Raw genomic sequence first — 22,344 nt, 5'->3', positions numbered from 1 at the left:
GGAGATGGAAGAACTAAAGATTTCCTCCCCCCCCCCGCCAAAAAAAAAAAGAAAAAAAAAAAGCTTTGAATTAAGTTTCAGAAAGATCTTAAGAGAAAGTTTTATGGTTTAAGATAAACCCTTTCCTCCCTTTCCCCCCCCCCCCCCATCTTGCAGGTCACTTTCCTTTGTAGTAACATCATTCATTTTGAAAGCTTGCGTACCAGAACAGCAGAAGCCTTAAACCTCGATGCTGCTTTGTTTGAACTTATCAAGCGTTGCCAACAAATGTGCTCCTTTGCATCCCAGTTTAATAGCACCGTTTCTGATCTGGAGCTCCGATTGCTTCACAGAGTGGTACGTAGGGGAAAAGGGGTAAGAAAAGAAAAGGGGGTGGCCACCTTAGAACAGTAGGTACTTTCAGTGGCTTCCTCCCTTACAATTGATTTCCCTACACTTTTTCCCCCTCTTCTGACCCCTGAGCGGTTTGATTCTGTTTTTAACAAAGTTCAAATCAGTGGTGGAATTCAATTTTTTTTACTACCAGTTCTGTGGGCGTGGCTTGGTGGGTGTGGCCTTCCCCCATTCCCACCCCAGTCCTGGGGGAAGGATACAGCAAAATCCCTATTCCCACCCCACTCTGGGGCCAGCCAGAGGTAGTATTTGCCAGTACTCAAAATTTCCGCTACCGGTTCTCCAGAACCTGTCAGAACCTGCTGAATTTCACCCCCGGTTCAGATGTTCTGCAATGCTGTGCTCACTGAATAAAAATGTATTTGTTGGTTGTCTTGGTTACATTTTTCTGAGAAACTGAATGACTCATACTGGACTTTTTGTCTTAACCTTCACAAGAGCCTGACCTAGCAGACAGCCATCGGCTTAAAGCGGCTTGCAACTTGTGGCTTGAGTGGGCTCCTTTCAGGGTAATTTGATAACCTCGAATGCTATCGGAATATTCCTTTTTTCTTTAGGGTACCAATCACGACCATCCCATTGGTAGCTCCGAATGGCTAGTCATAGCTCACAAGCAGCTGACCCAGGACACATCAGCTCAGAGGACGGCACAGGCCGAAAAAGAGCAGCATATAGACACTGTGTGCGAAACCATTCAAAATCTGGTTGATAGTATTAAAACTGTGCTCACTGGGCACAATCGACAACTTGGGGATGTCAAACATCTGCTGAAAGCCATGGCTAAGGTAAGATCCGCACTACGGAGTAGCAGTAGTGGACTCATTGTATTGCTGAGGACAGGATCCCTGAAGCTAAGAGGAGATCCTGTTAGAATTTCTCTTTGAGCTTTCTGAAATTTTAAGAACGGCACCTGGCACCCAGCAGCCACTGGAATTTTGGGTGAGTGCCCGATGCGTGTGTATAACGTTGACCCACTTCATTTTATTGGGAAGACTACTCAAGTTTGCCTCAATCTGAGTAACTCCAAATCTTTTATCGAAAGAAGCTAGAAGTGTTATCTACCAAAAACTGGGAAAATGTGTAGAAAACACATAGAGAAATAATAGATATTTTCTAGAATAATCTGATCCTGCAATAAGTCGTAAGTATCCCAGCAGTGTCGAAGGCTTCTTCAACCAAATCTTTCCATACATTATGGGTCCTAAACAGTAAATAATGTATTTAATTGAGGGTTTTAAAAATAAATAGTTATGGTCATTCATTTCTTAAAAGTCCTTCATGGGTGTGATTTTTATTTCAGGATGAGGAAGCTGCTCTGGCTGATGGCGAAGATGTTCCTTATGAGAACAGTGTTAGACAATTCTTGGGAGAATATAAATTATGGCAAGACAATATTCAGACTGTTCTGTTTACACTAGTTCAGGCTATGGGTCAGGTGCGCAGTCAGGAACATATTGAAATGCTGCAAGAAATTACGCCCACTCTGAAAGAGCTGAGAACTCAGAGCCAAAGGTAAGCAGATGTCCCTGTTTATCTGTCCATAAATTAAAACGCAATTGTTAACTGTATCGGAGGTGTAGTTGCCGTTAGCAACTGAAATTGCTAGACTGCCCAGTGCAAATATGATTTGGCATTCTCCGTGACGAGCATTTCAACAAAACCAGAAAGCCACCCTGGCAATAAAAGGCATCTTCGTAATACATCAGGTTACAGATGTGCAGTTAAAATGGTCGGATTGAATTCCTTTAATGTCCTTCGGAGCTCTCTCAACCTCCAAGGTTGAGGTTATTGACTGATTCTTGTTTTGTTTGTTTTAAGTGTCTACAATAATCTAGTGAGTTTTGCATCGCCCTTAATCACGGATACGCCGAATGAATGCTCCAGCCCGACGTCTGTTGCTGTGTGCCAGCCAACATTTGCCGCAGGTAAAATTGGTAGCAGATTTGATCTCCCAATTCCCCTGATCCCGAGCATCAGGGCCAGTGAGAATCATCATTCACTTTCAAGTAGGAGAAGGATAATAAAATAGGCTTTCTCTCCTCCTGGAAAAATGGGAAAGGTAGGAAGCTGTTCCTTGAGAGGGTTAACCTCCTCCCCTTTGTGCAGACATGGTTTAGGTTCTGATTCCTTTTTTTGGTAAGTGAAAAATAGTTCCACCTGGTGGCCTAGGGGTGGAGCCCTCGCCTCACAATCAGGAGGCTGTGAGTTCGATCTTAGGTAGAGGCAGATATTTCTCTCTGGGCACACTGAGAATATATCTGCTGAACAAAACTCCTCATTGGCGACAGGAAGGGCATCCGGCCAGTAAACACTCAGCTCTATTCAATTGCTCAGACTCCACCCCGCAAAGGATTACAAAGTCATTAAATGACCAAAAAAAAAAAAAAAAAAAAAGTACGGAGGAAGAACACTTTGCAGTAATAATCAAGCTGTCAATTTAACTTCCTTTTGACTGTTGTGCTACAGTCAGTATCAGCCTCTCCACAGAACTATAGGTAGTCTTTGAGTTAATGACTATAATCGGGATTAGAAAATTCATGCTTGAGCGGTACGGTCGTTAAGTGACTGCACCCAATTTTACAATTTTTTTGCCACGGTCATTAAGCGAGATAGCGCACGGTCATAATTTGCAACCTTCCTCTGCCAGCTTACCCATTGACTTTGCTTGTTGGAAGGTCGCAAATGGTGAGCATTGGTCATAAGGCATTGTGTTCAATGCTGTCCTAACTTTGAAATTGCTACCTATTAATTTCTGAGGGATTAATGGATGTGTCGGCCCCCATATATACTATGTTTTAGCAATTGGTGCCAGATATTTGCTGCTAGGTTTGGGGGGTTTTCTTTGGAGGACGGGGTTGGATCTGTCGTAACACCTTTCTTGCTTTTTCTCTTTGACTGTAACTCAACCTTAGTTCATTTTTACAACCTTTTCAAAACTTTTAAATTGCCTTTTATTAGCGGTCCGTAGCAATACGGGACAGAAAACCCAGCCAGAGATCATGTCGCAGAATACAAGAAAACTAATTCAGAAAAACCTGGCGCCGTCGGCAGATACTCCTCCAGGCACAATTGCAGGAGCTGGGAAGAGTGTTATCTCTAGCCCTAAAAAGGCCATCAGAGATCCTAAAACAGGCAAAGGTAAAAACAGAACAGGCTTAAAAGCATCTATTAATATATTGTGTTGCTAGCATGAATTTTCATATAATGTGCGTTTAACACATGGTGGGGGTGTTTCTCTCTCTCTCTCTTTTTAAAGCTGTGCAAGAGCGGAATTCGTATGCTGTAAGCGTGTGGAAACGTGTCAAAGCCAAGTTGGAAGGCCGGGATTTGGATCCCAACAGGAGAATGTCTGTTGCTGAACAGGTAAGTTCAAGCACTGTCCAAAATCCAGATGGTAGCTAAAGACCTTAATTACTAATTTACATTCTAGCATGAAAGAATGGACTTTTCCCCAATTAGATTTCCTACAGAAGCTCGTTATGTAATTGAAGAACAATCTATTGTATATTAAGGCTACAGTTTAATATGTCAGCTATTTAACCACACTGTCAATGGGACCTGCTGACTTGATGATAAACTAAAATATTTTGGACTTCCACTGCTGGCCAGATCTAGACACAAAATTAGACAACCTTCGTTTTTCTGGGTATAGATAGACCTTTGGTTAAAAAGAGGTCTTAGAGATAGGCCTCTGGGGCATCTTTTTTGCTGTCCCCATAGACAGGTAGTCCTTGACTTATGACCATCCAAATTATGCCACTGCAAAAAGTTACGATAGGTCCTTGCACTTACGACCATTGCGGTATCCCTGTGGTCGCATGATCAAAATCGGGACACTTGGCAACTGGCACATATTTAACACGATTGCAGAATCCTCAGGTCATGCATTCAACCATTGGCGATCTTCCCAGGGGGGCTTCCTAACAAGCAAAACCAGTGGGAGAAGCTGGACTTGTTTAACGACCGTGCCGAAAGGTTGTAAAAGGGGGCCCAGCTCACTTAACCACCCACGTCACTTAGCGGACGGAAGTCCCCGTGCCAATTGTGGTCATAAATCAAGAACTATTAAACGTCGTCTCTAGCAGGGAGTGGATGAAACTGGGAATCGGTTTTTAAAAGCTGATTTTTATTTTATTTTTTTTCTCCTAGGGAGCATCGGGGGTTGGGTTTTTTCTAATCAAACGTTCAAAGCGGCCGGTCGTCTCTCTGCTCAGGAGGGCTCTAACTTTCTGACTTGCCATTCCTTAGGTTGACTATGTGATTAAGGAAGCCACTAATCTAGATAACTTGGCTCAGCTGTATGAAGGTTGGACAGCCTGGGTATGAACAGGAAGAGTTCGGGTCAGTTTGGTTCAGCGAGGCGAGCGGCATCCATCAGAATCAACCGGGCCTCAGGCATGCATAGCAGCACCCACAGCTGGTGGTAACGCCTTTCTGGGGCTTACTGTGAGGAGACCTCAGCAATCTCGGTGCACTGGGAACGTCAGCCCTGCAGAGTAGCTGCACTCAGGGATCTGCTAAACACAATGGCCTGGAAACCCCTTCCCCCATCCTCCCACCCTCTCTCTCTCTCTCCCCCCCCTCCCACCCCCTCCAAGGTCAAGAGTGTGGAAGCTCATCGCCTGAACACGCAGGGCCGTCTTTCTGCTCCAGAAGAACTGCAAAAGGTGTCCAGGGTTTTGGGGAGGGACTAAGCTGCAGAAAAAAGGGAATTTGGGAAACGCTTACAGACCGCAGAGTGATTTGGAACTCAGTTCCACCTGACCCTGTGAACAATGCAGGAAAAAAACAACGACGACGACCACGACGACAACAACAAGTGCGCACCCTCTTCCCCCTCCACCCTGGGTGGGGGAAAATAAAAAAATAAAAAAAAAGGAAAGGAGGGCAGGGCGTGAAGAAACTGCAGCAAAGGAAGATTTGAGAGATTTGAGTTCCTTGTCGCTCTTAGTTGCTCAGCAACGGCGCTGGTTGAGTCGACCAGTTGGTGCAAAACGAATAAATTAAAAAAATTAAAAAAGGAAAAAAAAAGGAGGAAAAAAAAAATAAACAGCTACACGAGATGAACTTCAGAAATAGACTGAAATGCAAAAAAAAAAAAAAAAGCTGTACATCAGCTGTATTGGAAGAACCCTCTGAGAAGAGAGCCTTTTGTCTTTACTTTTTATTTTTTGGTCTTTTTTTCAAGTTCTTTTTTTTCCTCCCCTGGTGTCTTCTCTATAACTTAGTTCGGTTATTTTTTTTTCTTTTTCCAGAGAAGCGTTGATTTCAAATCCTTGGTAATTCACTCTTTTCAGTCAAAGGAATCTCTTTTTTTGTTTTTTGTTTTGGGCGAGCCAAATTTTCCCAAAAAATAAAAATAAAAAAGCACAGGGAAGGCTGAACATTTTAAAGCCATTGCCTTCTGAATGGGCTGATCCAATGCCATTTTTCTGGGGGGTTGGTTTTTAAAGCGAGGGTTTTTTTTTTCCTGCTTTCCTTTTGGTGATCCTATCATGTACAGTTTCCCCGGATTCACTGTGCATTTCAAATAACACACTGAACAGGCATCCAATGTCCATCTGCTCCTCTTCCTGCTTGCAGTGCGTACTCCTTTGTTTAATTCAATCCTCGGCCTGCCTACCGAGCTCATTCTGTTGTGATTTGCTGTAGTTTCTTTTGTAAACGTAAGCTACTCCGATGTAACTTTTTACCTTTTGCAAATGAGGAAGGGGAAAAAAAAAACACACACAACACACGAAAGCAACTTACAATATCTTAAGTAGCCTATTTTATGTTGTTGACAGAAAAAAAAAATCAATAAAAGTGAAGTTTTAGTGGAGGTAGTTTTATGCTGATTCACTTCGAATTTTTGATTTACACACGGACGTAGAGTGTTTTCGATTCGATCTGGGGATTTAAAGGCAGACGTATAAACTGGACTTTGGGGGGTGGGGTGGGGGAAGGGAGGCGGGTTCTTTTCAGATAAAATCGTATAAAGGTTTTGTGTGGCGTTATTTTTCCATTTAAGACTTCCGAGAGGTGGTGTTCTGTATAATAGATTTCATAGTGGGGTTTTTTTCCCCCCCCAACCCGTTTTCCTAAATCTACCGTGCACTTTTTGAATGGTGGGTGTGAGAGATGTTGCGTATTTTAAAAAGGCACTTTAAACCAGTCTGTTTCCATACATCTTCAGTGTTTTGCGTGGCTGTGAAATAAAAAAATTCGTTACTCACGAGCTGGTTTTAGTGTTGCCTAAGGAAAAAAAGAATCAGGTTGCTTCCTGATTTCACTTATTGGTGGTGTCCGTGGACTTGACACCCGAAGGGCTCACATCCTTCCTCCCCCGCCCCTCCCACCCCAACCTCTGTATGTGAATTTAAATCTAATTTGAAAGAGCAAATCAAGATTCTGCACATTGTCTCTCTAGTATTTTGAAGATTTAAAAAAAAAGCTTTTCATGGGAGGAGGAAATATTCCTGTACAGTAACGCCCACCTATTCATCAAAGGTAATGCTTAGGCCTCTCTTTTAAAAACAGCCTATGACATAAATAAGGAGTTTTTTTTTAAAAAAAAGATCATTACCAGTATTTTATAATGTAGAAAGCCCTTTGGCTTCGTTAGGGCTATCTGATAAAGAATTGACTTGATGCTGTTACGGAGAAAAACCTTTCGACCTCCTCAAAAATATCTAAAGATTGACTTGATGCTGTTATCTATTTTTCATACAGGCTTTTTGTCTTTTTTTTCTTTCTTTTTTTTTTTTGGTAACTTGCCCTGAGTTGTCGTGTGCAACTGCCAACATATTTGCTAATGCTTGTGAGTAAATGTATTTGGATCTGATACTCTTAACCCCTTTGCCACGTTTTGCAAAAATGAAGAGACGAGTGAATTTCTCTTAAAAAGCCGAGTCGGAATTCATCCAGCTGGCGACTGCAGTGTTGTTATCCTTCCCAGCGTGAAGCATCATTAACCAGCAGTCTGCGTATGGACAACAGTTGGGATTAAGAGGATTACATATTTTATTTCTTGGAAGCTGTGAGTGGAACAGGCCACTTACACCCATATTTCATGTATGCGTATACTTTTGTTCAAAAATGAAACTTGTACCGAACGGGATCTTTACTGCATAATGTAATAAAAAATTAAAAAAAAATCTACCTGTATTAATTCTCTGTATGGCTTTGTTTCTTTCTTTTGGAAACAAGTTTCAGAGTACGAAAGCTGCTCTACTGGATGTGTGTGGAGATTCTCAATCATCCAGGTCATGGTTGTCGTGAAGGTGCTTTTTCCAAAAGGCAACTGGACATTCTTGGTTTTTCTCTCTGAAAACTTTCGCTTCTCATCCAAGAAGCTTCTTTAGTTCTACTAGTTTTAGTTTAACTAGAACTGGAAGAAGCTTCTTGGATGAGAAGTGAAATGTTTTCAAAGAAAAAAGCAAGAATCCAATTGCTTTTTTTGGGGAGGAAAAAGCACTTTTGGGATTTCTCTACTGGAGGATTATGAGCATCTTTGGGTGACTTGGTACCAACTTGGAATACTATGAAAATCTCATCCCATCATGGAAAAGATTGAAACTTTATGTCTTATCGCACAGAGTTTCTACTAAATTCCCAGGTATATACCGGATATATAGGAACACCTGTCATATCTCTGACTTAATTTGGAAAAGACAATCTCTTGTTCTTCCACTGCCTGTTCCAGATTTCAGCTTTTTGGAGGTAAATCCTCTAATGTGCCAGTGACATTTGGTGCTTCAGAGATCTCGAAGATTGGCAGGTTGTTGGCACGAGTAGAAGAGGAACAAGGCTTTGGAATTCTTCAGAAAGTTTTGTTCCTGGAAGATCTGATTTTACACGTTGCTCATTTGGAGTAAAAAAAAAAAACAAACTTCATTTCCAATCGGCTATTTTTTAATTTTTTACTTGAGGATGTTGCATGAACCATTGTTAAAGGTATGTTTCCCCCCCCCCTTTGGAATGCATAATCACAAATGAATTTATACAAAAGTTACTGTTTTCTCACCCACCCACCAAGCCTTTTTGCAGTGTAGAAAGTTTTGCCCACTTGGAGGTCAGGACTACATCCTTTAAAAACACAAAAATACACGAATACAAGGTGAAAACCTAGTTTGCGTCACCCTCCCGTTGTGCTTTGCTTTTAGGTACACATCCTTTTCCTGTTGAATGCAGGTTCTGGTTTTTGGCCACGCGCAAAAGTAGGCCTACTCATAGTACCATCATTAAAACAATGTCGTCTGGTAGTTCCAAGGGAGAGAGCCTTCTCTGTGGGAGCGCCTACTCTTTGGAACAAAATACCCCCTGGAGTACGAATAATCCCAGATCTTCCCACTTTCCGACAAGCAGGGCTAGCATAAACATCTAAATTCTATGCCAAGGTCTTAGCAGATACACCAAGTTGACTCAATTTATTATTTACTGTTTATAAAAAAAAATAAATTATATGTACATGAAATCTTAATCTGTTCACCGCCCTGAGTCCTTTGGGAGAAGGGCGGTATAGAAATTCAATAAATAAATAAATACAAGTAGTAAGCTTGCATTGGGAAGCATCTTCCCACTCTGGTTTTTCTCTCTCGCGTGCTTCCGACTGAAATTTTGCTAGTAAAGGAATCGCGTCCTCTAAAAGTGTCCAGTCCTTGGTGCTCTCTGAGCTTGGCTGTTTTCTTGCAGACGTTTCATCACCCATCTAAGTAACATCATCCATCTCCGCCTTTAAAGGCACTTTTGTCTTGCAACAAGTCAAAAGCACCTCTCTCTCTCTTCTTCACCAAGCCACCCAACGGGCGTACAAGTTACTTAGACGGCAAGCCGATTCAAAAGGCAGGAGGACAGTTCCCATCATGCCCGCTGGCTGGGGCTTATGGGGGCTGAAGTTCAAGCCCCCTTGCGGGCGTCCCCTGACTTCCCTCAGCCGTTAAAAGGCGTTGTTTTTTTTTTCCTCCTCCCCGAGGGCGGGGCTTGTCTGCCTCCTCCTCCTCCTCCTCCTCCCCCCCCACCTTCACGCGCCAACCCGACCAACGGCAGAAAAGGAAAGAAAGCCGGAGATCGACCCCGCCTTCCGAGCAAACGGATAGCTCTCCCGTCCAATAAGAAAGAGGCGTGGGGAGGCGCGGTTGCTTCGGGGGGGAAAAAAAAAAGGGGGCGTGGCGTGGCGTGGCGTCGCGAGGCCAGAGGGAGCGACGGGACGACGAGGCGCGCTGCTGCGGCTGCCGCACAAAATGGCGGAGGGCGATAACCGGAGCACCAACCTGCTGGTGGGTGAGGGGGGAAGCGGCGAGCGACCGAAGAAGGGAAGGAAGCGGACGCGGGGCCGAGCGAGGAAGGGCAGGGGCGACGGCAGGAAGGAAGGAAACGGCTGCCCGGAGCCCAGGCGGTTGCGGGCAAAGAAGCCCGTCTGAGGCGGACGGGAAAGAAACGAAGGCTGGTTAGCCTTGGGGCGTCTCTGCCTGAGGCGCCCCCCCCTTTTTTTCCCCCTTCCAGACGCCGCCTCAGTCTCTCAAACCGTTGCGCAAGACGGCGTGGAAGATGGTGGGGGGGGAGGGAGGAAAGGAAAGAGCAGAACGTCCGCAGAGCCCCCTCCCCGACGTGTGAACGTGCGCGCGCGTTAGATGCGTGTATTCCCCCCCGTGGGGGGCGGGGGGGGTTTGCTTTCGGCATTCCGTCCCGCCTTGCCTGGTGGTTTTTTTCCCCTTTAAAAAAAAACAAAAACCGAGGGAGCTGACTCGCTCGACACGGGGCTGGATTTGCATTAAGAGTTTGGAAAAGGGTGGTGGGGGTGGGTGGGTGGGTGGGGGAGGAGAAGGAAGAGAGGGATGGCCTTGCCAGACAGAGCAGCAGGTTGTGCCCCATGGGTTTGCTTAGCTTGTAATGGACACGGGAGTTATGCAAACTGAGCCTCCCAACACCCTCCTTGCCTCCAGAAATGGTGAGTGCTCCCAACACTGGAAAATGTTAAGAAGATTATCTATCTATCTATCTATCTATCTATCTATCTATCTATCTATCTATCTATCTATCTATCTATCTATCTATCATCTACCTATCATCTACCTATCTATCTATCATCTATCTATCTATCTATCTATCTATCTATCTATCTATCTATCTATCTATCTATCTATCTATCTATCTATCTATCATCTACCTATCATCTACCTATCTATCTATCATCTATCTATCTATCTATCTATCTATCTATCTATCTATCTATCTATCTATCTATCTATTCATCTATCTATCATCTACCTATCATCTACCTATCTATCTATCATCTATCTATCTATCTATCTATCTATCTATCTATCTATCTATCTATCTATCTATCTATCTATCTATCTATCTATCTATCTATCTAAATTTATATGCCGCCCTTCTCCCGTAGGACCTGGGGCGGCTCGCAAGATAAAAACAATACAACAATGCAATACTAAAATTAATCAATTTAAAAATCCCCGAACGATTAAAAAAGTCTCGCAACAGATTGGACAACCCTTTGTCTGAAAGGGTATAGGGCCGTGATGGCAAACCTATGGCACGGGTGCCACAGGTGGCACGCGGAGCCATTTTGGTGGGCACGCAAGTATTGCCCTAGCTCAGCGCCAGTGCACATGCACGCACCAGCCAACTGATTTTCAGGCTTTTTGGTCCCACCGGAGGTCGGCAAACTGGCTGTTTCCGGCCTCCGGAAGGCCTCTGGGGGGATGGGGAAGGCTGCTTTTGCCCTCCCCAGGCTCCTAGAAAGCCTCTGGAGCCTGGGGAGGGGGAAAAATGGGCCTGCCGGGCCCACCGTGCCATCGCGTGCCAAAAGCAGGGGGAAATGGGGGGGTCGCATGCGCGGGAGGGCGGGGTGCATTGAATTATGGATGTTGGCACCTGCACTCGCAACCCCCCCATACTCCCCCCGCTTTTGGCACGCGACGGCAAAAAGGTTAGCCATCACTGGTATAGGATTTCCTGCCTGAGGAGGGGGGTGGGTGGACTAGAAGACCTCCAAGGTCCCTTCTAACTCTGCTATTCTATTCCACTCCACTCTCTGTATTCTATTTCTATTATTCTATTCCACTCCACTCTATATTCTATTCCTATTATTTTATTCCATTCCACTCCACTCTCTATATTTCTATTGTTTCTATTATTCTATTCCACTCCATTCTCTATATTCTATTCCTATTATTTATATTATTCTATTCCACTCCATCCTCTATATTCTATTCCTATTATTTATATTATTCTATTCCACTCCATTCTCTATATTCTATTCCTATTCTATCCAATTCTACTCCACTCTCTATTTTCTGTTTCTATTCTCTTCTGTTTTCTATTCTCTTTCTTTTTCTTTCTATTCTAGTTCTGCTTGATAAAGCCCTGCCAGACCAGTTTCGTTGTTTCCTGCCTTCCAGATAGCCTGCAATGGCAAAGCCAATCTGGAAGTTTCCAAGATCTTTTAAATAGCCCGAGGTTGTTTTCCCCCAACATAAATGCAGATAGCCCTCGACTTATCACCACAATTGAGCCCAGAATTTCCACTGCTCAGTTAGACTGTGATTAAGTGAGTTTTGCCCCATTTTGTGACTTTCTTGCCACAGTTCTTAAGTAAATCACTGCTGTTGATAAGTTAGTAATACAGTTGTGAGGTGACTCTGGCTTCCCCATTGACTTTGCTTGTCAGAAGGTCCCAAAAGGGGAGTTGTCAAGCCTCCGAATTTTGATCATGAGACCACGGGTATGCTGCAATGATCGTAAGGGTGAAAAACGATCATAAGTCACTTTTTTCATTGCCATTGTAACTTCAGTCATTAAGTAATGGTTGTAAGCTGAGGACTACTACTAAACATATCACAACATACATTATCCTGTTTTTATCCCACTTTTTAAATCTATAACGCAAATGGATAGCCACATATCAGTGTTCTGTTTTGCTGTTAGCTCTACATCCTACCTTAACTCAAATGGCATGGAAATATTTCAGAGAGCTATCGAGGTTTAAATGATGACATATTTTCCCACTAGAATGCAAGTTTGTCCTGATTTACAGAATACGGAATAACAGAGTTGGAAGGGACCTTGGAGGTCTTCTAGCCCAACCCCCTGCTCAAGCAGGAGACTATACCATTCCAGACAAATGGCTGCCCGATCTCTTTGTAAAGGAGGCAGACATGCCTAATATTCCTGCTGCCTTTTTTCCCCCTATGACCACCACCTGCAGGGGGGTTAAGAGAAGGACTGGCTCAAAGTCGCCCAGCTGCTTCCATGTCTAAAATGGGTCTAGAGCTCACCGTCTCCTGGTTTCTAGTACCTTCACCCCTACACCAAAGTGGTTCTTATGGGAGTTATTCTCCCCAGGTCTTGAGATAATGCCTGGAGGGCCGCATTCCCTGAAGCAGGGGCTGAGGATTGTGGGAGTGGTGACCTCCAACTGTTTGGAGGATACCAGCTTTCCTTGGAAATGACGATTATTAGATTAGGTTGAACATGCCCAAGGCAAGCCTAAAACTGACACTCATCTGGTTTCTCGGTCAGAATGTTTACCATTACACCAAACTGGCTGTCTACTTGCATGTGGGTTGCCAACGAGTGCTACAGAGCATAACCACTTTCACTTCCCAGGCCCATTTTTTAGGAATCTCATTGCCATTTGATTGACAGTTGTTGTGAAAGCCTGCAACCATACAAGATCACCGAAGGTGATAGAACCTTAAGAAGGAATCACTTTGAAAAATGCAGCATTTGGCAGCTCTTCCTTACATGTCTTCCTGCTGGATTATATAACACCCACCATATCCCTTTTCTGCAAATGTGATCACAATGTACTTCTTGCTTGCTGAACTAATATATGCCCAGAGCTATTAAAAAAAAAAAAAAGAACATGAGTTTCATTTTGCTGGTTTTTCTGATAGAACTGTAGATCTTCCTCTGTGGTTTTTCTGTGATACTTACTAAGCTAGCTATGATAATAGGAAGAGGAACAAGCAAGATGTTTTGTTAAGGGTGCCAAATTTGCTTCAGTGATTCAGCAAGGTCAGGTACACAACATTTAGCTAAACTCATAGCTTTCACCTTTTTTTTTTTTTTGAAATTACAAGTCTTCAGTTATAAATTATTCTAAATTTAACATCAAGAAATAAATCTTGCAGACGTCATTATTTAAAAATGTCCTGCTTATGGAATGTACGTACCTTTTAATATTTTGCTGCAGGCTGCAGAGACAGCTGGCTTGGAAGAACAGTTGCAGGGATGGGGTGAAGTGATTCTGGTGACTGACAAGATCCTTCGTTGGGAAAAAACATGGTTTCCAGCTGCCATGCTTTCGGTCGTGTCTCTTATCTTTCTGTAAGTTACATCACTTCAACATTACTTTCCAACAACTCTTTTAACTAAATTAGTAGGTATGTTTTCAAGACACCTCAGTGCTATACCGAAGTGAAGAGGGTTTATTTATGTAACTAAAAGTAGGCTGCCACAGAACGTCTTGGGGTCGACTTAGGGTGCTGTCTTAATTTTCTTTAAAAGAAAGATTGGCTGGGAAATCGGGAAAGAGCAAAACAAATAATGAGAAGGGGTTTCTCTAAAACTAATCTGCATTTTAAAGCAAACTTGGTGCTAGTACTGTTTCATAAATTGGCGCCACAGTTTCAATTAGGTGTGCAAAAGATTTAGTCCTCTTAAGCAGAAGGGCTCTGAAAATGGTTTGCAAATATCAGTACCAAACGGAGGTGTACAAAATGAGAATCTTCCGACACCTGAAATAGACTGGAATTTAGGATTTGGGCCAGTTTAGAATATTCTATTAGTAGAGCTGGTACTTTTTATAAGACATACTACAGAAAGAATGATGTGATGGGAGGGAAAAAAAGACGGACTTACGAACCAGATTGTAAATTTACACTTCATATTACGGGCAGTCTCAACTTACAACCACACACACCTGAGCCCAAAATTACTGTTGCTTAGTGAGACGTTTGTTAAGTGAGTTTTGCCCCATTTTAAGACCTTGCCACAGCTGTTTAAAAGAAGTTAAGTTAGTAACATGGTTATTAAATGAATCTGGCTTCCCCCTTGACTTTACTTGTCGGAAGGTCGCAAAACATGACCCCAGGACACTGCAATCGTCACAAATAGGAGTCCATTGCCAAGCATCTGAATTTTGATCAAGTGCCCATAGGGATGCTGCAATGGTTGTAAGTGTGAAAAATGGTCATAAGTGACTCTAGAGTGCTGTTGTAGCTTTGAACGGTCACTAAATGGACTGTTGTAAGTTGAGGACTACCTGTATAGCCAGTTAGTATAGAAATAGTTGAGGAGGCTTAACGGAATGGCTGCTTTGTGAGATTTGAGGAGAGTTTGGTCTCTCAACAGAGGTAACACAATAGCCTGTTTTTCTTCACTGAACTCCTGACATAAGACCTGCTGGCTGAGTGACAGCTGAAGTAAGCCGAAGGCAGCTGATCTCTCAGCAGAACTTATGAAATAAGATGCATGACTGATTGCAGATACGGGAAAGGCTGGTACTATTCCCTTAGAACACATTCAGGGTAAGAGCCCTGGCTTATATAAACTGCTGCCAAAAGTGGGGGGTGGGGGAATCCGCAATAGCAGCATAAAATCTGAATTTGGAAAGAACAGATTGCTTGTGTTAAACTTTGCCGTGACTAGAAATCACACGATGAAGTTAAAAGAGATTAGAATAATTTATTTAAGTACAAGCATTCTAAGAACTCAACAATGTTACATTTCCTTATTTGGCAACTGTTTGCAGTCTCCCAGCCCTGTGTTGTACCAGAGACATAGTAAAGGTGATATCAATCACACGGCTGCAGTTATGTCCGGTGTTAAACACGTAGCAGCTGGGTCCGAGGGTTGTAGGAAAACCTTTTTTGAACCCGTTTTTTTCACTGAACAGCCTTTCTATCCCAGAGGAATCTTTTCTTGGATGGCAGTGAATTCTGTTTGCAAACATGTAGCTGCTTTAAGTGTCAAAATAGATTATACAACTTGCCCCTTGTAACATACTTGCTTTTTAAAAAAATTAGAAGTGGGAGCCATCAGTGACTGAATCTAGATTTTTTTTTAAGTGGCTAAATCTACCATTCATTTAATTTATAGCAGCGATATTCACAAACAAATATAGAAATCTTAGCAGGATTTATAGTTCTGATACTTTAATGTCCATTTTTGTTTGAGACGTTTATGTAGGCTTGTAAGTCTTAAAAATAATGCTGCCTGGGGGTGATGGATTACAATACATTTAGAGAATATCAGGTTGTAGAGGATACCAATTGTTACAATTCAGTCCTAGTTTCTTTGACAGGTTGGTAATGAACTTCTGTGTCTTTCAAAGTCCAATAGGTTTTCTCTTTGCTTCAGCTCCCTCCTAATACCTGCTAAGCTTGTTCTCCCATTAGTCAAGTTATGTTTCTGTTGCAGAAACAAGATACGTTGCAAAACAATTTTTTTTCAGAGCTGTACTTGTACTTGTACCTGCCCCTTTCCCTCTCCCTCCAATGCACTCGTTATTACATATCAGTTGCAATTTTTAATTAAAGTGCACCATGCATATTAATCCTTGTATTTTGCCTCCTAGGAGGTAGGTAGAATTTCATGTTATTTAATTACAAGTGCTTGTGGAGATGTTGGAGGTGTGTTTGTAGAACATGAATGTGACTTGTAATTTCGCACGCAGATGATATTGTTGGCTGAGAACCCAGCAAATGATTGGTAACAAATACTGGATCAATTCTGATGCAACGAGAAATGTTGCATTAGTTAAAATTAATCTGATTCTAAATTAAAATTTAATTAAAAATTGAATTGCTGTCCCTTCTATTTGAGGTGTCTAATGGATAAAATTGCTTGAATCTGGTTTGAACTGAACGTTGCCTTGTATACAACAGTCTAACTTGATTACCTCGTTTGAACTTGTTGGTTTTAAGGAAGTGGACATGAGGCGGCAAGCTAGATATGTTTGGATGACTGCAATGTGCTGTACATAGGACTGCCCTTGAAGGCTGTTTGGAAGTGGCAGCTGGTCCAGAATGCAACAGATTAGTTAGGAGTATAACTTACCGTAGTATGCTTAGGTATCATCACAACTGAAGAAACTACGCTGGGTTTCAGTAGGCTTCTGAGTGTAATTCAAAAGTGCTGGTTGTTATTCACCGGGTCCTCTATGGCCCAAGGTCGGGTAAGTTGCAGGTCTGCCTGTCTCGTTTGGATTACATACCTTTTGCTTTAATTGTTGAATTACTATCTCAATTTTCCCTTTGTTTCAACAGGTTGATCTACTATTTGGACCCCTCTGTTCTTTCAGGTGTTTCCTGCTTTGTCATGTTGCTTTGTCTGGCTGACTATCTTGTACCTGCTCTTGCTCCTAGAATCTTTGGCTCCAGTAAATGGTATGTTTGAATACTAAAATCCACGAATGGTTCCTCTTTAAAAAGAAATAAAATCAAAAAATCACTCAAGAAAAGAAAGGAGCGCTGATCAGCCCTTTGCTGTGTGAACTGTATGTGTTGGTACTTGGGAATAAACAGCCCTTTGTGAAAATAATCTACCTACTCCTGACTTCCCACTGTTGCCAGCATGGCCATTGGCCTGAGTCATGGGTGGGCAACTTTACAACTTGTGGACTTCAGCTCCCAATTCCTGCTCGCTCAGGAATCCTGGGAGTTGAAGTCCTCTGGTTGTAAAGTTACTATAGTTGCCCACCCCTGGGTTGAGTCAATCTCCTCTTCGATTTTTTTCTCTTTCTTATTTTGCTTACTTCATAAACAGCAGTCTCAGAACATTTTGAGATAATGCAGCTAAGGGACTTCCCTGCTGCAAATCATCGTTTGCTGACCCAACTAAATAAAATGGAAGGAGGGAGCACTATGTATGTTAACCCCTTGAGTTCCTGTTACAAAAAGTAGGATACGAACCAAATAAACATTCAGTGGGAAACTACCATCTTAAATTAAACTTCAGCTTGCAGTTTGTGATACATTCTTCATCCCTATGTGGTCAGTGCAAATTGATGCAGGTTCTATAAAACACAGAAAATTATAGAGAATATATTGGATCAACTTAGATCTTAAATGTATGGAAAACCTCTAACAGATAATAGCCAGGGGTAAAAAGGCTAAGGAGATACTTTGTGGGTGTAGGAAAAATGGAAGGAGAGTAAATGAAGGATGAATGTGTATGCAGGGTTGAATGTTTTGTTCAGGAGAGGAAAAGTATCAGTGTCTTGCTTTGAAAACTTTCTTAAAGGACAACTGAACAACAGCAGCGCTTCCATGAAATCTGCAGCAACCTGGTGAAAACACGTCGCAAAATCATTGGCTGGTGGAAACGCCTCTTCACATTTAAGGAAGAAAAGCCTAAAATGGTAATTTATTTGTTTTTCGGAAGGTGTTCCAATCCCATAACATGATTAACTCAGTCTAGATTACAGTCTGTGTAGTAAAATCAAAGTCTATGGAAATTTTCAGTCGTCCATGTCATGGTTGTCCCAAAAATGTTTTTTCAAAAGGCAACTGGACTTCCTTTGTTTTCCCTTGAAGACATTTTGTTTCTTATCCAAGAAGCTTCTTCAGTTCTAACTTCATCCAAAAACTTCAGTTCAGTTCTTCTCATCCAAGTAGCTTCTCCAGTTCATGAAAAACTGAACAGAACTGAAGAGGCTTCCTTGGATGAGAATTTGCCTTTTGAAAAAGCACCTTTAGGATAATAAAATCAAAGGCTTTAATCGCTGCACCTGATTTGCATTTGTTTAACGGGCATCCATCTTTATTTAAATGTAAGTTTTGAAATGCGGACTTTAAAAAGTGTACCTACCATCTAATAATTATATTTTGTTTTTACTTGATAGCAATAACTTTACCAGGAGTCCCTGACAGGATTTTTATGCATTTATGTTTTGAGGATAATCAGATTGTCATCTCTTTGAATCAGTACGTAAAATAAAATCTTCCCCAGAATGAGCCAATGAGCTATCCGTATTTATTTTGTTAACAGCCAGGAAGAACTGCTGAACTGAATAAAGCATTTTATAATGCCTTCAGAAGCTGTATTTGATAATGATTATGATCTCTCTTCTAGTACTTCACAACTATGGTGTGTTTGTTAGCTGTGATCGCTTGGATAGGACAGCAAGTTCATAACCTCTTCCTCACTTATCTTGTTGGTAAGCAATAGATAAAGCTGACAGGCCTGGGGGAAAAAAAATCGGTAGTTTTCCTCTGCCAGCAAGTGGGAACATTTAAATTAGCAAATGCGGGAAACAAACTTGGAACAGAAAAAGACTTAAAATGATAACTTGTTTTTATTTTGCTTTTTTTTTTTTTTTTAAGTGTGCTTCGTCTTGTTGTTCCCTGGATTAAACAAACACGGGGTAATTTCCAAATACGCTGGAATGGCAAAAAGAGAGGTCAACAAACTCCTGAAGCACAAAGAAAAGAAAAACGAATGAAGTGTTGCTTGCTCCCTCACCCAAATGTATAATTCTGTTCTGGGAACAATTCAGATGACTCGCTGCGTATTTAATAGTATAGAAGTGCTTATACCAGCCATTGCCTTTTTTAACTTTAACGTGGGACCCTTTTCTGCTGTACAACTCCCAACCACATGGTCCCCAAACCCCACATTAAATACAGTGTGTTAACACAGACTGTCATTCTTTTTCTAGTAAGTGTGATTAGCAATCTCTAGTGTAATAAGGCTGTGAGATCAATAATTATTGGTGATGGTTAAGCTGATTATAATTGTGTGGAGCTATCCCGTGTTAATATTTTCGGTGTAAAAGATAGCTAAACTTCTGTATTCCTTCTAAGTGTTTTATGGACACACACACTGGACTGACCAGATGTATTTGGCAATATCCTCCAGATTAAACAAATACAATTCGTATTTTAAATTGTGGATTACAGTGATTTGAATAAGCAAGGCTGCTAGAATTGTGCATCCAAGTTAACCCCTATCTCCGTAATAAAAATGTATTGCACTGGAAACTATACAGGAAACAGGCTTAGGAAGCGAAATCAGCTTTTTTTGTTTGTTTGTTTAAATTGCTGTAATTTTGATGTCGTGTTCTGATGATTTTAACAAACAACACATTCTAAAAAATGTGTTGAAAAATACTTGATGCATCCATCTTGTGAACATGTTTCTCTCTTTGTTTTATTGCTATTTTGCTTTTATTTTGAATTAAAAAAACTATGTCCTATTTGTCTCCAATATGAATCTAAATTTCATAATTTCAAATGAATGAACAGTATTATTCCCAGTTTGAAACCAGTCTTGAGGACACTTAATACTTTGTGTTTTTTTTAAAAATTACATTTAGGCTTTCTTTCCAGCAAAATAAGGGTTGTTAGGAAATTTAATGCTTTTTCATTATTGCCTTAGATCTGTCTCCTTCAAATTAATAAGTCATCAGTATAAATTTTTACAGTTTTCTATTAAATAAAGGAGTACATTTTTAAAAATCTGCTTTGGGCAAAATTGGTTTGGCTGGGTAAGTTGAACTGTGTTTTTCCTTTATTTGCCTAGAATTAATACGAATATATCATAGGGACTGGATGATGATCAACACACAAACTGGCCAGATCAGTCAAAAGTATTATTCTTTGCTGGGCTTAAGCACATCTGAATTATCTTGATTCTTTTTTCCATGGCAAAATTTGCTTTTGCCAATGATACCAGTTGCTTGACTGTTAAGTGCGGGATGAGAGAGAGGCCCAAGGTAATTATTACCTATATATTGGCAATGCAGATATTTGGTTGAGAGATTTAATTCAAATCAGTTGTAATAACTTAAAATTATTAGAATCTATTTAGTGCTGCACAGAGCTCCAGATAAATTAATTTCAATAGGATACCAAACTCACGGCAGTTTGTGGTATTAGAATTTATTTTTGGAGAAATTAAACTTGGCTGAGATCCTGCTTCTCCAAACCAATTGAAACCTTTTCGTTTTGAGGATGCCAAATTGGTTCAACATTGTAGGAATGACTTTCACTTTTATTAACGCCATCTTTACTTTTAGATATTGGATAGATACTTAAATACTACTCAACGTTCCTATAGTAAGAAAGGCTGTATCTTCGTCGGGTGAAGACTTTGAGATTAGAACCCCGTCAGAGCAATTTATTTCTCTAAAATGTGCGCCCTTTCATTGTAGTAAAACATACAATAGCAGAAGCACAAGCAAATGACAAAAAAAAAATGTTTTGATAAAATGATTTGAAGAAGTCATTTTTAATTTTTTTTTAAAAAGCACACACTATATTTACTGTCACTCCCCTTCTCTTTTTAATCATTTTTTTCTTGGATTGTAATGCAGTGTTTTAAATGAGCAAAATGATATTGTAAGAGGAAAAAAGCTCACCACATGTAAAAAGTAGGACAGATACATGTGGAGTGGAAGTTAGGATAAGTTTTGCGTGCTGGTCATTTTTTGTCCTTTCCTTTGTGTTAAATGTGTAATATAGATGGATGTTAATGTATATTTAGGAAACTAAAAGTTGAATAAAAATGTGAACAGAAGAAAAATGTGAGTAATGTTTTATTGAAGGTCAATGCCAGCCCCGTCTCTAGTTATTTATCCAGAAATCCCCCAACGAAACGTGTCTGCTACTCTCAGGACAGTAAACCGCTGAGATCTTGATGATTTCGGTTTCTTCTCACTTTTTCTTAATTTGCTCTTTACTTGTTGACAAGCTGGACACCATTTTTGTGTCAATAATGTTGAACCCCAGCTTATTTCTATAATTGCACTTCGAACACAACGTGAAGTTAAGATGAGAGAAGGTCTATCCGGGTTAAAAACTCTGACTTTTAAACATCCCACAGGTGCTTTTTCAAGAGGCAACTGGACTTTCTGCATTCTGCAGAGAATGCAAATGACCAGCTGTCTGCAAGGAGTATAAATCCTTCCTTTCCCCACCATCCAGTCAGAGCTGAAAAAGCTTCTTGGATGAGAAGCGAAACGTCTTCAAAGAAAAACCAGAAAGTCCAGTTGCCTCTTGAAAAAAGCACCTTTGGGACAAACCCATGAACTGGAGGACAGAATCTCCATAGACATCTGACTTTTAAATTAAAAAAAAAATCATTGAAGTATTCCCCAAACATTTCTTTGTGCTACAAAAACAACCAAGAAGCCAATCTCACATTTAATTAGCCTGCTGCATATCCCCAACCCGCATAGGTTCAACTTGTTCTGCAAAATTACATTTAGATTGAGTAAACCATGGTTTGTTCGACATGGCTACCGAAGTTCATCAAGAACAATTCACTTGTGATTTCTCTCCCTAAAATAGTGATTGAAGTCCACCAATCTTGAAGTTGCCAAGTTTGAAAAATCTTGCTTTAAAATTACTACAAAGTACAGTCTACCATTCACAGTTAAGTCAAACTGAACTTTAAATTCCCAGGACAAAGTACCGGTAACTTATATCATAGAATTATTAGAATTCTGCAGTGCTTTGTGGGATGCAGGGCAGCCATGTTGTCATTGCAATTCCCTTACATTAAAAAATAGATACAGATAAACAGTTGGATGGGACCTTGTAGGTCATCTAGTCCAACCCCCTCACTCAAGCAGACCCCACACCATTTCTGACAGATGGCTGTCCAGTCTTGAAAGCTTCCAGTGATGAAGCTCCCACAACTTCCAAAGGCAACTTCTGTTCCATGGGTTGATTTTTCTGTCAGAAAATTTCTCCTTATTTCCAGGTTGAATCTTTCCTTGATCAGTTTCCATCCATTATTCCTTGTCTGGCCTTTAGGTGCCTTGGAAAATAGCTTGACCCCTTCCTCTGTGGCAGCCCCTCAAATATTGGAAGACTGCTCTCATGTCTCCCCTGGTCCTTCTTTTCACTAGACTAGCCATGCCCAGTTCCTGTAACTGTTCTTCATATGTTTTAGTCTCCAGTCCCCTAATCACCTTAGTGCTTTTCTCTGCACTGAGTC

At 41.2% G+C, this 22,344-nt stretch overlaps 2 protein-coding genes across 2 annotated transcripts in view; both read left to right on the top strand.

The window, feature by feature from the left end:
• SMG1 (SMG1 nonsense mediated mRNA decay associated PI3K related kinase) overlaps window positions 1-7,543 on the top strand; it is a 69,463-nt gene extending 61,920 nt beyond the window's left edge. The window contains exons 56-62 of the mRNA XM_034426234.3: window positions 157-336; window positions 951-1,178; window positions 1,694-1,905; window positions 2,212-2,318; window positions 3,352-3,531; window positions 3,650-3,756; window positions 4,642-7,543. Coding sequence (XP_034282125.2) covers window positions 157-336; window positions 951-1,178; window positions 1,694-1,905; window positions 2,212-2,318; window positions 3,352-3,531; window positions 3,650-3,756; window positions 4,642-4,719 — 1,092 coding nt within the window. The 3' untranslated portion in view covers window positions 4,720-7,543. The remainder of the gene's footprint in view (window positions 1-156; window positions 337-950; window positions 1,179-1,693; window positions 1,906-2,211; window positions 2,319-3,351; window positions 3,532-3,649; window positions 3,757-4,641) is intronic.
• A 1,813-nt stretch (window positions 7,544-9,356) lies between these two features.
• ARL6IP1 (ARL6 interacting reticulophagy regulator 1) lies at window positions 9,357-20,925 on the top strand. Its single transcript, XM_034426233.3, has 6 exons — window positions 9,357-9,650; window positions 13,592-13,725; window positions 16,668-16,787; window positions 17,644-17,761; window positions 18,475-18,559; window positions 18,726-20,925. The coding sequence occupies exons 1-6, from the start codon at window positions 9,615-9,617 to the stop codon at window positions 18,842-18,844; spliced, it is 612 nt and encodes a 203-aa protein (XP_034282124.1). The 5' UTR covers window positions 9,357-9,614; the 3' UTR covers window positions 18,845-20,925.
• The last annotated feature ends 1,419 nt before the right edge of the window (window positions 20,926-22,344 follow it).

This window comes from Pantherophis guttatus, chromosome 14, assembly GCF_059756535.1.
Source record: "Pantherophis guttatus breed Tessera chromosome 14, ASM5975653v1, whole genome shotgun sequence".
NCBI classification, from domain to species: domain Eukaryota; kingdom Metazoa; phylum Chordata; class Lepidosauria; order Squamata; family Colubridae; genus Pantherophis; species Pantherophis guttatus.
The sequence above is the reverse complement of the archived record's forward strand: the minus strand, read 5'-3'. Positions and strand labels throughout refer to the sequence as shown.

Bases quoted from the DNA above. Each gene is read 5' to 3' on its own strand.
- ARL6IP1 (XM_034426233.3), top strand. From the start codon at position 9,615: ATGGCGGAGGGCGATAACCGGAGCACCAACCTGCTG. The intron at 13,726-16,667 runs GTAAGTTACATC...TTGTTTCAACAG, and splicing joins GTCGTGTCTCTTATCTTTCT to GTTGATCTACTATTTGGACC. The intron at 18,560-18,725 runs GTAAGCAATAGA...TTTTTTTTTAAG, and splicing joins CTTCCTCACTTATCTTGTTG to TGTGCTTCGTCTTGTTGTTC.